The following is a 17,296-nucleotide window of genomic DNA, read 5'->3' as shown; positions in this document are numbered from 1 at the left end:
ATATTTTAAATAAAAATTAAACAAATGTCGCACAATGACATTTATATTTATTACATATATAAATAGCCAATAATAGAATTGCATATTAAATTTTATTTAAATGGATATTTTTTTATTTTTGTAATTTTACGTTCGTAAAAAAAAAACGATGAATTGAATTATACTATTTAATTATGTTGATAAACAAACTACGTGCACTGATTTTTTATATTTTTTAATATAATTTTTTATAAAATCTTTTTCATTATGGCAAGTTTGAATATTATAATTGACCGTCATTAGATTATATGCAATTCATTTGAATTATAGAAAAAATGTGTTACTATTCATTCGTTCATTAAGTTAAACTAGAAATTATTTAGTGATACCTTTTTTGTATCAAGTAAATGACAAGTTTATATAGTAAGATTGTAAAGAACGAATAGCTGATTTTTACTTGATATTTTTGAAACATCGGATTGCAAAATATTTATATAATTAAGTAAATAATAACTATCAATTTCTACATTACGTTTTGAAAAATTAAAATTAAAATTTTATCTATTAACAATATTAGATTTATTGAAATTATTATTATTATTTTGTAATTACTGCATCTAGTGTGTAACCTTATCGTTATTCAAATATTATTGCTAACACTGCGAAACTTGCGATTTAATTTAAAGAATTAAATGAATAATTAAATATAGTAAGTAATTTTTTTAAAATATTTGATCCTGACAAAATCAATAAAACAATAAACGTTCGATTTTAATAATTTATGATCGAAATTATTTAATCGTACACTTTAAAAAAGTAGCATTTTATGAATCGTAAACTTCAAACTCCTAGTATTTCAAATACAATTATTGATGATTTTGATTTTCGATAATAATAGATTAGCATTAATATACAACTCTAATACTTTCTAAAAATACTTCTTATGTACAATTATTATATACAATTAATCTCTTTATTTAATATTTGCTCAAGTTTACTCATCTATTGAAGGTACAAGGTTTTTATATTTTATTATGACATTTACAACGTATAAATTTAATTATACGATTTTTATCGTATAAATTTAATTATAATTAAATATTATGCAAAGTAGGATAACTGATATATTAAAAAAAAATTTGAATATCAACTGAAATTAAAATAATAAAGATATTAATATTTCAACGAAGAAAATTTTTTTTACAATTCTCAAATACTTCCATATATTGATTTGATCTGTTTTATCTCTTCTGAAAATTGTTTATAATTTATATTCAATAAATAAATACAAATTAAACTAGCTTTCATTCTAGTTTTAAAATAAAAAATTTTCTTTAAATTTAGTTAAGAAAAATCATGCGTCACATTTTACATGCATCTTTCATCCAACTTAACAAAATTGAAAAAGTATTGGGTATTTATGGGTATATATGGGTATTAAATACTTCATAAAATATGTTAGTACATTTTATATAATCGAGTTATTATTTGTTATTTTGTGCAAGAAATAGGAGAAAAAAAAATAATAATAATCAAAGGAGAAAGAAAATAAATCTGATATTTCGTGATAATTTTATAAATGGTAAAACACTTTTAATTTCTAACGAAATAAAAGAATAAAATTATGCATGCACTTGCTTAATGAAACCAAATTATAACAAATTCATTCATGTTAAAAGCATGCAGATGTATTAAAATGACTAATGCCATTAACATTACACGCATACTCGTATAAGTTTATAAATGAATTGTTTAGATTTTTAGAATGTCATAATAAATAAGCTAAATCATATATAAATATTAAACTTGTTTACAACATTTAAAAATTTTCTAGTCAATTCATTAATAATTAATACTTAATGTACTCGTAAATATTTACAACAAAATGAACGTCTGAATTTTTCAATGCTTTAAATAGAAAATCGAAACGTAATTATTAATGAAATGGAAATAAAAATTTCATTTAAAACATCACCTCCTCCACCTACTAATCAGTGTCTCAGAAATAAGCAGACAAAATCACAGAAATTAAAAATAGTCGTTGCTTTAAAACACGTAAGATGCTAAGTCCGTGCGCGCACATACACGGTTTTTTTTTTTTTTTTTTTTTTTTTTACAAAATGTGCGAACGTGAAAGTGGTCGGTACAGCTGCAGCAGCCAAAGGATATTACATAAAGCCTAGGAAGAAGAATATCAGTCACATTGAGGACGAGATTCATCGACATGGATATGCACGCTTACGTGACGTGATTGATAATTTGCCATTTATTCGCTTACGAAAATTTAGCGACCTATTGTGTTACTTCTCATATTGAACTTAAAAGCTTATAATTAAATCATATTTAATACTTCTTACGTAGGCCTTGGATTTTAATTAACTGTCTATTGGTGATTACTTTTAAAATTATTAATAAAGTAAATGGAAAAGAATTGTAAAACAAAGCCATTATAATAGTATAAAAATATATTTATTAATGAAGAATTCGAATTTATGATATTTATTATTAATTCTATCGAACTAATATAAATAAATGAGTAAATATATATGATGTCTCAATTTTTTCTAAGAGATATTTTATAAGGCCTGCATATCAAAATATTGTAACAATTAATAATTTTTTAGAACTTCATTTCAAATACGAATATATTATTATTTATAAATAATTAATTTATTACATATTTTTGTATTTAATAATAATCGGTTACTGGCAACATTATAAATTCATTAAGAAACGAGTGTTGGTTAATGAAAATTTCAATTTCTCTATTATCTTTGATCGATTATATACCGATTGAGTAGCTTGTACCGATCGCACTAAAAGTGATATGTGCGATGTTCGTGCTGCCATCTTTCATAAAATTTTGTGTTTTCTTCACAAATGATAAAGTCAACTGGTAAAATATTAAAAAGCAACTTCTAATATAATTAGGAGTGAAGTAAAAAATTTCTTTGTTATGTGCAAATTATAGATGTACAAATTTATTATTACATCAATCGAGCGAACAATAAGTTTTCAAGAACTTATACAAATTTATCTAATAATTCAATTAACAAGCACGAAAATATCTGTTTCTATACTTTATTTATATATTATTTATAATTTTTTTTTTTTTTTACATATATTATAATGTAACATACCATTTCAATTTTAATGTTATGAATATTTTTTTTTTTAAATGTATGAGTAAATAAGATCTTTTCGATTATAATTAATGAACTGATAATATTTATAATTGTAAAAATTGTATTAATGATAAAATTCTTTTAAGACATTATCATCACAATTTTTACTTTATAAATATTTTATATTCTGATAGAAGTAAATGGTACAATAACAAAGAAAAATTTTATTTTTATAATTAATTGAACATTTATAATGGAAAATATTACATTAGTTCATACATATTAATACATATTAGAACGTATTAGTTCAAAATGAATAAATGTCGTATAATTAATAATCAAATTTATGAAAATGGAAGACGCATTATTTAAAATATTTTCTGAAGATTTTGTAATTTTAAGATTTGCATTATTGCTTATTAGATATTCTTTTTTAAGAAATTTTTTATTTTATTCATGTATAAAACAATATTTTTAAGAGAAAAAATAAAAATAAACATATGTATTCAAATATTTCAATATATTTTTAAATATATGAAATTGTATATAATAAATTTTTTAATTCAACATGATTTTTCATACAATTATTATAATTATTTCAAAGAATTATTTAAAGGATAACTGAAGAACAAACTGTAACGAAGCTTTTTAAAAAATGAACAATTTTTTTCTCTACAATGATTAAAGTTTGCACATCTTATAATTACGTAATTTTCTCTTCGAAAAGTTTTTCAAATTCTTAAAATTATACATAAGTGAAATAATTTTCTTGGTTGAAAATTTCACTTTAAACGTATATGACATTATGTCAGAAATCATTTATTTTTGAATTTGACTGTAATTTTCATTTACAATTTATTTTTAAGATTTAATATGAAATGATACGCGATTATCATTTTACATCTCGTATATCTTATTATGTTTCACAAGTGATAATCACATGATAATTACATGTGAAACATTTTTACGTAATTTTATATGTTGAAATAAATTAACATTATTTTTATGGAAAATAATTGTAGAATATACATTATTGTATTTCATATACGTATTGGATATTATTTAGGAATTTTTATATATTAGATATAAATTTATATATATATATATATATATATATATATATATATATTGAGTATAAAAGATTTAATTTATATTTTTAATGAAGGGAAATTGTTATTTTTCAATTATGAAAATAAAGTAAATTCGTAAATTAAATTATTAAATATATAAATTAATTAATTTGATAATGTTTATGTATTAAAATTTAACGAGAGCATTTTATAAATATGGTTCGCATATCTTGTCTTTAAATAATGAATTTAAAGAAATTTTGTATAGATGACCCGTGTTTTGTTAATTAACAGTTTTTGTCAAAACGAATCCTTCTTAAGCTATATATTGATTTCCAAAATTTTATTTAATTTAAATAATAGTATTATTCAGTTTTTATTAGAATAGGTACTAATTTAATAGAAATGGCCAAAGATGTTATTTTTCGAAATTGAATCAAAATTTAATAAAAGTCAACTGAATGCACATCAAACCAATCGATTTAGTTAATTGTCATTAAAAAAAATCTGCAACGTCATTGAAAGATATATCGATATTTCATTACATAAAAATATATATTATACTTATCAACAAATAAGGCGTAACACGTTATTTTAGATCATTTAATTTAAAGTATAAATATTGGCGGTGCATTTTATATTGAATGTGAAACGAATATTTGACTATAAAGTAATCGATCGATATGTAAAAATAATGCATGAACAATGATGTTAAATTATTGTCGCCTTTCACTGCATGCATGGGATAATGTATCAAGACACCCAAAGAAATAACTTCCTGCGCTTTTCATCAGCTATTACGATTCCAATCACTTTCACACGACTTCCAACGTGTGTATGAGCGATCGTACTCGTTAGAATAAAATGAAGGCTGAATTGGGTGCGTTCGCACGGTGAGCTAATGAAGTTGGAGTAGGATAATATTAAACTTACGGTGACATTTACAAAGGCATTTACGATGATATTTACAAAGACAAATATTTTATTTGAATTGTCTAACAATGCAAACTATGACGCGTAAGTATATATTATTATTTTTAATTAAAAATTTTTACTTTTCTTAGTGTACATATTTAAAAAATTGTTGTTAAAAAATTATTACGGTCGTAACACGTGCATAAAAATAGACGATCAAACTATTGTAAAATTATACAAATGTTTCTAAAATGAGATGGAAAATGAAGTGACCATACAGTTGCGATGTATATTCAAGGTTAATTTTAATTAGTTATTATATATTTAAGTTAATACGCCTTTATAGGGAGTGAAAGTAAAAAATTTTAAAGTAATTTAATTTTCAAAATTCGCTTGTAATCTGTTTACCTTACGGTTTTGCCTGCTAAATTATTAAAATTTACTAAAATATCAAATTCCATGTAAATTTTCATTAAACGTAAATAAAAATACGAAATATTCTCGTATTCTCGAGAAAAAAAAACGAAAAAATAAAAATTTTTTATTAATATAATCATTACTATGAATTTTATTATTAAAAATAAATCCCATAATGTATTTGATTATATTTGTAATTATTTCATAATTAGAAATAATGTGCATATTAAACATATTAATTATGAGAATTTACGAATGTTTGGTAATTAACTACATTGTAAAAAATCTTTTCTTCTTTCCTGCAGATATTATTATACATGTAGAATATAATATATACATTTATTTTTTAAATATTTCTAAATTCATGTAAAGCGCAAATAAATTAAATCCTAACACTAAAAAGGAACCTTTTATCATTATTATCATAATTACTATATCATAAAATTAATGCTTATCAGAGTTAAAATTTGTTTATTAAAAGTACAACATTTCAAGAACGAAATTACGTTTAATTTCGATACGGTTATTAAATTTTCAAAATAAACTTGTCATTCTTATGTAATAGTAGATGTCATCATATTTAAAGAAAATATATCTGTATTTAGGTAAATTTTTAGTTTGTGGTTTGCGTCATATAAAGCGAATCAATGTACATTATTGTTTGAAGGCTTAGATAAATAGGAGCAATTAAAATAAATTTATAAATAAAAATTGAAGAAAAAAAACATATATAACCATATAAATGCAGAAATAATTATTGATATGCTTATGTTATTTTAATTTTACAAAAAAATATTAACATGACACAATAGCTATAATATTTGTTTAAAGGTTAACAATACTTTGCTCAATAACGAACTAAAAATATATCGTAATCTTTTAGATTTTGGATAAAAGTAGAAAGTTCGTAACAGAAGGAAACACAATTAGAAAAAACATTAATAACCTATTAGGTTTAAATCTAATTTTAATATAATTCTTAAAAGTACGTAAAGTTTTTTACGTAAAAGAATAATTAATAAAAAAATTTCAGTGTGAAATTAAACTGTAAGCATTTTATTTGATAAAATGATGTGCAAGTGATTCGAAAATTTGTTATGATGTAGCGGAATTAATGTATACATGCTGCATAAAATATATCTTTTACTATATTTTATATTGTCAAAACGAATCCTTCTTAAGGTATCCATATTTATTTCCAAAACTTTATTTAATTTAGTTAATGACTCTGTAAACTGAAAACTAAGCAAACCTGAGAAATATCTGAAGATGCATCGTAAAATTAATAAACGTACTTGTTCTTAAATTACTATATTTAATAAATTAAATAAAATTTAATAAATTATATAATTAATAAAGCACATTGGAATATTAAAATCGGAAAAAATTTTAATTACTTCTATTAGTATTATACATTATTAATGATCGGAATTATTTAAACAATATTAAATAAATAAATTTATCAGTAATAGTAGAATAATATGCTTATTGGAGATTTAATTTAATAATTTATTAAATCCAACGCCATTCCTAATCATTTAAAAAAAACTATTTTTAATAATATCCTAAAAATTAAATCGAACCGATAACTACTTTAAAGAACGCATTAAAGACTTTTTTTAAATTAATATCCATTTTACATATACTCAAATGGAATATTATTAAAATGCAATTTAATTTATAATCAATTAAATATTATTACAAAACAATGAAACGCGTAAAATATACCGGTATTATAAATAGTTGATAAGATAAATAAAATTTAGATTAGATTTATCATTTATACTTTTTATTAGTTTTTTTATATTATTTAATTTTTACTTTTAATTATTAATGTTTTCATTTTTATTGATAATTCACATTGGCTATTTCATTCATACAAAAGCGTTTCGTGGACTAACTACGTTCGTATTGAACGAAGTATTATATGTAGTTATTTTCTAATACACAATTATATCAATCTTATATCAATAATTTACTTTATTTTAGTTATCATTGATTATTGTATTCGTCTAGAATATTTTGATTCAATAATTGAATTGAATGTAAAATCATTGAGATGGAATACGAGTAATGTGAAGTAAAATTCTTAATATCTTTGTTACAGCAACATAATATTACACTTAGCTAACAGCAGAAATAGAAAAACCATCAAAGAATGTAAAGTATATAAATAAAATGAAGCATTTCTGATCAGAGACATAGAAAATATTGACGCGACATAATATATAGTCAGACATTTTGCAAACGTAACGAACTAGCTTTAATCTTTTCTTTTATTTTACATAAAAGCGATAGAAACAAAAATATAAGAATGCAAATGTAATGAATAGATAGATAGGTATGTATGTAGGTAGGTAGGTAGATAGACCGAGAGTGAGAGAGATCACGAGTTGCATACAGTATTGTTGGAAAGCCAATCGTTTAAGACTGTATATACGTTACATACATACGTTCCTGATTATATCGTGAACCAAGGGAATTTTTCAAGCCCGCGCGTGTCCGGTGTTTCCCCTTCCTTGGGATCTGGAGACCGGTTTCACGGTGTCGAAAGCCGAGTTAGGTAGACGTTGAAGGAGAAAAGGAAGGAGACGAATTGTGGAATGCGTCAGAGAAGACGGTTTAGCGAAATCGGGACGGGGAAAATTCGGCGATGGTCATTAAGAGCGGATGATTCTTTAATTTATGACTTTTCTCTTGTGACGATAAGTAATCACGCGCTTTCAGTTTTCTTCTAGTTCGATATCAAGAAGGAAATACGGAAATTAATTCCGGTAGTTCGTGTAGTTAGAAACTGGTCCAATGGCGACGTAATTCCTTGAAATTGAGCGGAAGAAAAAATGCTTCTGACCAAAACGCTAATTACATGAAGTCGTCAAAGTATAGTGACCTTATATTACATTTTTCACATTCTTTTATTCGATTCGAATTTAATTTCGTAGACATACAATGATAGGAATGTACGTTGTATTTATTCTTAATAAGAAATTAGTTTTACCGATTTGTGAATAGTTATCTATTTAAAATTACGTTAAGGAAAAAGTTGTTAAATATTTCTACACACAGATATGACTATAATATTTTAATACATATATATATTTATATATATATATTAACATTTCTACTCAAGTTATGCCTCTGACGTGATTAATTCTGAATCTTTACTGCTAAATAATACGATTAATAATATGTTTGGGTTTTTTTTTTATCTATAGGTTAACATAAATATAATGTGTTTTGTAATTTATGTTTAAATAATAAATCTTTTTATCTTTGTATAACAAACTGTCATAACGGTTTTTCCATAATATTAAAATTTACATTTAAATACGTATATCCAGTTATATAATTAACATAAAAATTCTTACTCATCAATGGTATGAGTTCACCAACAAAATAAGTTTATAGAAAAAGCAGCATATTAATAATTAATTTATAGGCTATTTAAAAGAATTTAGATAATGTAAAATCATTTAAATTTGTTCACCAAGCCGAACTTACTTAATTTAGTCACATTAACCAAATATAATAAAATGTAGTTGACACTTACCTAGTTATTCCATTGCTCCAGCTGAACATCCTTCTGATCCTTTCACGTTGCAATTCTTCCTCTTTAGTAGGCATATTTATTCTAATAATTATATTTATTCTAATATAATGGCACCTTCTTCTTTCAATTATTAATTTAGGCTCTGTACGATCAATTAATAAAATGCACTACAATTAATTAGTTCTCGACGAGACTGACCCGAAGTCCGGCGATGGGGATTCTTGGGTTTTACTTTTCGTTAGCTACTCATTGTTTATATCTGTAAAAAAAATATTCTAGATAACGACTTAATCAACAAATGCTCGGTTTGTATTTTTTAGTAATTCTATTATTGGTTTTATTTGCGTTACGATGACCCATACATTCGATTACATACCCAGTCATTCGATAAGGTGACTTATTACTTTATGTTTCGCTCAATTAGATGATTAAAGGTAGTCCTAATACAAATAAAATGTGATTTCTTTCTACTTTTCTTTCATCATAGATATAAGGATGTATTTGTAATTCTTAGATCTTTAATTAAAATACTTTTGCATTTATATACGGACATTTTAATGTAGAACTATAGGCTAATTATGAAATGCCCAGATTTCATAAATGTTCATAATAATTAGAAATAATTTCATTCGTTATATTACTGTATTATTATTCTATTGAAATCATTGTAAATTTATAATAATTAGCATTTCCATGCACTCCGAATTCGGTTTTAACATGCAATTACAAACGTATTAAATACCATTAGAAATAATATCGCAAAAGTTATTATAAATCGGATATTTTCGATAAGTCGATAAGTCAAATGATACAATAGCTATATTGAGATATTGAGACATTAAATTTATTGCTTATTATTATTATGCATAAGTATTAGAATTACTTCAAATCATCAATTTGAACAATTCTGTATTTATCGATATATCGCTGCATTATTAAGCATTAATATACATAGTATTAACTATTTTAACAAATCGCCAGATATTTTTCTTGCCTTTATCGTAAATCTTTAACGTAAATTTTACGAAATATCACGACAGTAAAAAGGCAGGTTTTTGTGAAATTCTATTTTGACAAAAGAATCGCTTTTGTTTTTACACTGAGTGTGTGGGATTTAGAAATAGCCGATCGATCGCAATGCGTATAAATTGTATGAATCATTTTTATTTCTTGAAAAGACGTTAAAATTGCTGATTTTATGCTTTGGGTATTATTATGTTGGTTTAGGTCAAATAAACATTTGTGTTTTAATGCTGATCTTATATTAAATAATGTTTCTAATACGAGGTTATTTAAAATGACGTTAACATATTTCTTTTACATCTACGTTTTAATAATTCATTTATAATTCAATCGAAATCTTTATAATTAAATTATGGCTAAATTAAACTTTATATAATTCATTGAAGTTATGAATATGAAAGGTAATTCTATAACACAATATGTTTGTGCTCGTTACTTTTCTTCAATTTCTTCAATAGTTAATAATTAGTAGAAAAAGTTTTACTGATATAAAATATCCAAAAGCTTTTGTAAATATGCACCATTACTTGAAAAAGTAAGCAAAATATATAAAATAATGCTTTCTAAAATACTTGAGCGTAATGAATAAAAGTCATTGATAATACAAGAGCTTTGTATATAAGGTTAAACAAAATCTAATTAAAATATTTCTTTGAATAAATCAATGAAAAGTATTTATACGTAGAATATCTTTCAAATAAGGAATGCACTAATCTTTAGATATTTAAAAAAAATATTTACATTTGTAAGATTCTCTCGAATGTGTTTAAAAAATGTAAATTACCGAGTATTAAAGTTCATTTGGACGCACTACGAAGAAGCAACTTTGAAAACTCACTAATTTCTCGAGAATCCCCTTCTTATTAGCACAAAATTATGAAGTCCCGTGGTTAGTTAGTTAAATTCGGAGAAAACCACTTATCTATCCCATAATAACACTCGCTTCGTTTATCTCCTCCTCCTCCCTCCCCACCCCCCTCCCACCCGCCCCCTCCCGCCAACCCATCGAATCCTGACCCCCGCTCGTGACGCTGCCCAGCTCATTAGCCAACAATTCGTGCACAATTTATTTCGACTGGCAGGCAAGTCAGATCTTTCAGACACGACACACACACACACACACACACACACCCCCACCCATGCGCGTGTATTAGCAGACCGCGAGTACGCGGATCTTTCAATGGAACGGCTCACCTTTGTCCACGTACGTCGTTTCTATCCCTGTGTTTACTTATTAACGCCCCAATATGTAAGTGTTTTCCTTAAGAGCACGATATTGCTTTATTCGTTAATGATAATGCATTTTCGTACAAATGTCGGTGAATCCTTACGGAATGTATTTACTACGTGTGCGTGCCGTCGTCGATTTTAAGGTGACGCTGACATTCTCTCTGACGAAGACGAATATTTTCATAACGGGGCGATGCCTTGCACCAGCGTCCCACGTAAATAATAGTCGAAATGATGTAAATGCCTACGTGCGTACAATTTAAAATAGTAAGTGCAGAAGATCCTTGAAGATTCCTAACCCTAATTCAGGTCATAATTTACTTTTACGAAAGCGATTCTTTTGTTTTTTGTTTGGTTTTTTTTTTTTTTTTTTTTTTTTCAATAAATCGTCAGTTGGCGTTATGTGGGCGTTGATTTTTCCAGTAAGATTTTATATTAGTTTTTCTTCGTGTACTTCTTAGTCTCGTGTGATATTCTTTTGTGCCAAATATTTATTTGCAATTTAATTTTACATTAATGAAAGATGTTTGATAAAAGTATATTGGAAGCTTATAGGTTAATTATTTTGTTATAGGTTAACTTGTTTGTATATTCCCCATAGTATAATGTATATAAATGCGGATGTTTTAGCGTTAATTAATAATTAAGTCACTATTTGTTTGGAATTGAAGTATAAATACAATACAATTGTTTCAAAATGGGTATAAAAATAATTTTTTTTTAGTTATAGACAGAATAAAACAGCCGTGAGCATCATTCATGAGTAAATAGTCTCTTAATATTTTGAGCACATACTTTCCAAATTTCGTATTGAAATTTAAAAACGAAAATTTTTTTAATAGATCAATCACAATACACTATCGTAAATTCTATTATTTTACTTGATATTTACAAAATATTATTGAATATACGACGACTGCTGCTATAAAATTAAAAACATGTTTCCCTTCATATTTATTTGTATTTTAAATTATCTTGTAAAGATTTATTATCAAAATACTCTTTTCACTCGAACAATTCTATGGAATATTTACATTCGCACGATGTATTTGCAACTGTCTGCATAACTTTTTTTTTTTTTAAATGACAACATTGCATTGTTACTTTACTTATAAATTACGATATTTATTTTACTTTGAGAATTGTTATTTCCAAACGACTATTTTTCATCGAATTTTCAATAATTAGGTTCACCTCGTAACATAAATATTCGAAACATTGCCGTAGTATCTTGCAATTATTATTTGTATGAAAGATAATCGATAGTAAACGTGAAATTGAGAAATGGGAATAAGAGAAGAAAGTTAACGCGGATGAAAATCAGCACGTACGGAAAGAGATAGATGGAGAGAGTGAGAGGGGGGTGGGGTGGAGGGGAAGGTTTTCTAATATCATTAAATAATTCCAACGCAATGTACTTAAAAATTGCAATGTATCATCGCAAGTTAACACGTAAATAATAATATTGATAATCGCAAAAATTCGTCGATCATCCCACTTATTGTTAATCAATGAGCTGCAATTTCTCCTGAAAAGCTGAGGCACTTTCCCACATCGGCGTCACCGGGAGGCAAAATAACGCGAGCGAGCGACGAAGCATCGCTGAAACAACAGACGAGAAAGGCGAGCAGCTGCGCATCGACAATAAAAGTCACCTTCCGCCCGAAACCGAGCCCACTCTCGCCATTGGAGAAAAAGAAAAAAGGTTAAGGTGCGGCGCCTCGGCCGGACCCTTGCAGCAGACCTTCCGTAACAGACTCACCGCTGCTTGCGCGCGAGGAGGCTTCGTCCCGTGTTTCTCGGTGGGTGCGTGCGTGCGACGTGATACCGGAGGTGACCGCCCGAACCGCCTGAAAGTGATACTCGGACTGAGGAGAGCAGAGGAAAGCGACGCGCGCCTACGGAACCTCCCGATAGGCCTGCACTCACGTGTTGCTGCTGCGTTTTATGCCCACCGCCGCCAAGTTAATAGCCGGAGACGTGCGATGGCCCCACGAAAGTGCGTTTCAACTCCGCTGGCGAACCGCCACTTCGACCGACTACCGACTCTCTTTGCTTCTCGCTACGGGGCAATTTGCCTGATTTACGGGAGCAGCGCGCGTGACGTTACCGACCGAGCCCCCGTTCATCTCTCTACTCTACTTTCTCATGGCTCTCGGTGAGATTCACGGCTTCGAGCGCGCCTCGATCTATCTTTGTTTGTTTATATGCCGACCTATGTATGCTCCGAGCGATTGTATGTTTGCCGTCGGTGCAAAGACCAAATATTATTTATCTTGTCATTTGATAATCAATGCAATCGTCGCTGCTTTTATCCATATCTCATTCCTTGACAATTCATATAAATCGTGATATTCAATCTGCTTTGTGTGTGTGTTACTTAAAATATTTTGAGCTTTGATATATCTTTAGTTAACTTTATTTTTTTTCTGTGTATATTCTTTCCTCGTCATCCCTATAACTGTATAACTGTGGCGACAAGCTACCTTCAGTCTTTTATTCGAATAATTTTATTTGTACTTTATCGCACTTTTCATATATTAAAATCATTATCATGCCAACGGTAATATTATTATAATTTTTTATTATAATTATTATAATTATTATCATTTGTAATGAATTTCCATGATCATTAATCGAAAAAATTCATAAATAAGCGTTTAATGGATATTGAAATTGTTTTATTTTTAATATCGCTGCAAGTTAAATTAAACTATCGAATGATGATTGTAGTTTATTATGAGTTGGCGAAAGGAATCAGAATCTAATATAAAATATTATATATTATGAAAAAGTGTAAAAGAATTTTTTCTACAAAACATATGCGGATACCACAGAATGCGGAAATAAAGCTGATTTTATTTGTAATTTATTGACAATCAAGCGACATTGAAAAAGTATATCTATCATTGTCGCATTCAAGTTTTTAATTTAACTTTTAATAAAAAATAAAAAAGCGATTGTTCAAGATATATTGTTATAGATACTTGATTTGTTTTTTAATAAGTTGAATAAAAATCTCACACTTTTATTTTTATAAATTATGTATTTTACATTTTAAATTATATATTAATGGATGGCTATTAAAAAAATAATATTATAAAATACGTATTCATAAAATTAAAAAATCTTTATCATTTTTATGATGTATTTTGAACTATAATCTTCGACTTTCTCGACTGTGTACGTTATAGCATTTTTTCTACAAACGTCATGACAGTGAATATTACTTTACATATATTTGTATTCATAAAAGTTTAATAAAATATTGCTTTAAAGTCATTTATATTGACATCACAAGGGCTTTTACATATACATATGGTGTATTTTTTAATTGAATTATATAACCAATAGAAATCTATATAAGACTATTGTCATACACATTGGAAGAACGAAAATTTCTTTATCGTGAAATACTTTACGAGTCATTGCATTTTAATTTTATGTGAAAAGTGAGGAATTTAACTTTCATCAATTATCTGTTTAAATGAATTTTTTTCTTAATTAATTTCACAACTGATTTTTTTATAGCTCATACTTGTAATATTAATTTTTATCAGACATTAAATTGAACCAGTTGTTTCTTCTTTTTAAAAATTTTATTCCATTTAATTACGTTATTCTTTAATCTCTAATTTGATGAATATTTCGATTAGACTGAAAAATGTCGTGTCAAATTTGATTTTAGTTACGATTGATCAATTAATCGAGTATTAACTTAATTATTGGCAATAATTCAATAATTAACAATAAAAAAAAATTATATGTATATATAAATATATAATTTGTTTATTACGAAACAAAAGTAAAACGGTATTTTATAACTTATCACTTAAGCATTGTAATATAATTTCTTCTCGTGTTACCATCTATCATAATTATAAAAAATGTCATTACTTTTCGACCTTACACACTATAATTATTATTTCTTATAGTCTCTAAAGTAGAGACAAAGACGATATTGATAATTACAAAACAAAATAAGTGCACATAAAAACATATATTTGTTATAAATAAATAAGAATTTCATGATCGTATGACATTGTAGATTGATTGTCAATTAGTATATCCACACTACTAGACCTTCTTTTATGATAATGTGCATACATACGTAAATAAATAAAATGCACGGAATCTGTTTTATCAACAGTGGAGAAGCTAATCCTTTCCACGCCACGGCACCGCTTTCACGCTCCTCCCGGACGACATTGGTGTCGTTGCCTTTGTGTTTGCGGTCACGAATGTTGTACTTCTCGTGTAAAACTCAGCGTGGCCCATTTTTACGTCTTTGCTAAAGTCATCGATTAGTTAATGAACGAAAAAACTGCGGAATTGCTTCTTTCGTGCAGAGAATATTTCAAATGCGTTAACATGCACGACGATTTAACAAACATAAACAATCGTGGTAATAACGCAGTTGAGCAATTTAAACGATGACTTAAACTATTAATGTTTCAGCTCCACTGACCATTTGAATTATTAATCGATTACCATCATCAACAATTTTTTTTTTTTTTTTTTTTTTTTTTTTTTTTAATCCATTAAAATAAACACAGCAAGACTAAGATTAAATATATTTTTCATCGGACCCTAAATTATACGAACTAATATTAGGTTGAGTAAATTCTTGCAAAAATAGATTAAATAAAACAAATAGATTAAATATAATTTTATCGTTTGTTACTGTCGACAGTACAATATTTATATTAATAATAAAACTCATATATATATATTAGAAAATTTTATTTAGGCAATTTCAATTTTAGTATATATTTATTGCTATAGTCATGTGTTGATTTTCCCAATGAGACTTATAAAGATATATTTTTATAGTAAAAAAAAGTCAAGAAACCTAGTTTGTTTAAATAATTGTATTTTCACGTAAGCTGTAAATACATATCTAGTTTATACTTAATAATATTTAGTTTTTATTAATCATAGAAAAATATACTTTTAATTTAACAATAATAGTTACATTAGTTAGTCGGAAATAGTTAGAATTTTGATGGTCTATTAGAGATTGCAATTTAATGTATTAAAAAAAAAAAAAAAAAAAAAAAAAAAAAAAAAAAAACGATTCAAACTACAATTAAAGCAAGCGATATAATAATTTGTTAATCATAAAATAAAAATTTTTAAATTATTTCTTATATTTTACTTTATCTAATTAGCTTCGTTAAGAAATAAACATAATGCATAATATCAGACATTTTTATTCGACGATATTTGAATTTTGCTTTTCATACAAATCATACAAAAATTCAAGTTTACTTAAAATATATAAATGTAAAATAATATAATTACATATCAACTTTTGTCATCACATGTATTATTTATTATCGCGTACATTTCTCTTATTTATTTTCTTTTTTTGTAGATTTAATAGAGGTGGATAATCGAGACGTTGGTGGGCATTACTCAATCGTAAGCGCCAATTAAAATTAACATTGTGATGTTTAAGACTTTCATTTGCAATTTTTTTTACAACTAACGAATGGTATTCACGTCCTTGTACGCTAGTTTTTTTTCAGACTAGCATCATAATTTCACCTTTACACAAGTTAATTATAATGTTTAATTTTTTTAATTATAAAAATTAATAACATTTTATGGACAATATACAGTTTTTTTTTTTAATTTAATTCTTTAGTTGCTTTAATAATAATCTAATTGATTTCATAATATATACGCACACATCAATATTTTTAAAGGTTGCACAAATTTATCTCGCTAATATTATTCATTATACTTAATGCTTTGTGACGTAGCAATTAACAATTCATAAGCATTATTCTAAATTAAATGTTTTGCATACTTTTTCACATAGTTAAATACAAAAACATACATACTTAATTAATACTTTATGGGTCAAAGTAAGCATATTCTTCATATTAATTATACATTGAAAATGCTACTTTGAAAAAAAAAAAAACCAACACTGTAACGCATAAAATAGTAGCTAAGTTTTCTTAAACATAAAATTATAA

The 17,296-nt window shown here is 26.1% G+C and overlaps 1 protein-coding gene across 1 annotated transcript in view; it reads right to left on the bottom strand.

Annotated features, from left to right (window-relative positions):
• Positions 1 to 9,141, bottom strand: part of snu (ABC-type transporter snustorr) — a 79,655-nt gene extending 70,514 nt beyond the window's left edge. The window contains exon 1 of the mRNA XM_011503267.1: positions 9,057 to 9,141. Coding sequence (XP_011501569.1) covers positions 9,057 to 9,130 — 74 coding nt within the window. The 5' untranslated portion in view covers positions 9,131 to 9,141. The remainder of the gene's footprint in view (positions 1 to 9,056) is intronic.
• Between the last annotated feature and the right edge of the window lie 8,155 nt (positions 9,142 to 17,296).

Source organism: Ceratosolen solmsi, unplaced genomic scaffold, assembly GCF_000503995.2.
Source record: "Ceratosolen solmsi marchali unplaced genomic scaffold, CerSol_1.0 scaffold63, whole genome shotgun sequence".
NCBI lineage: Eukaryota > Metazoa > Arthropoda > Insecta > Hymenoptera > Agaonidae > Ceratosolen > Ceratosolen solmsi.
Note: the sequence above shows the minus strand (reverse complement) of the source record. Positions and strands in the feature narration are given on the sequence as shown.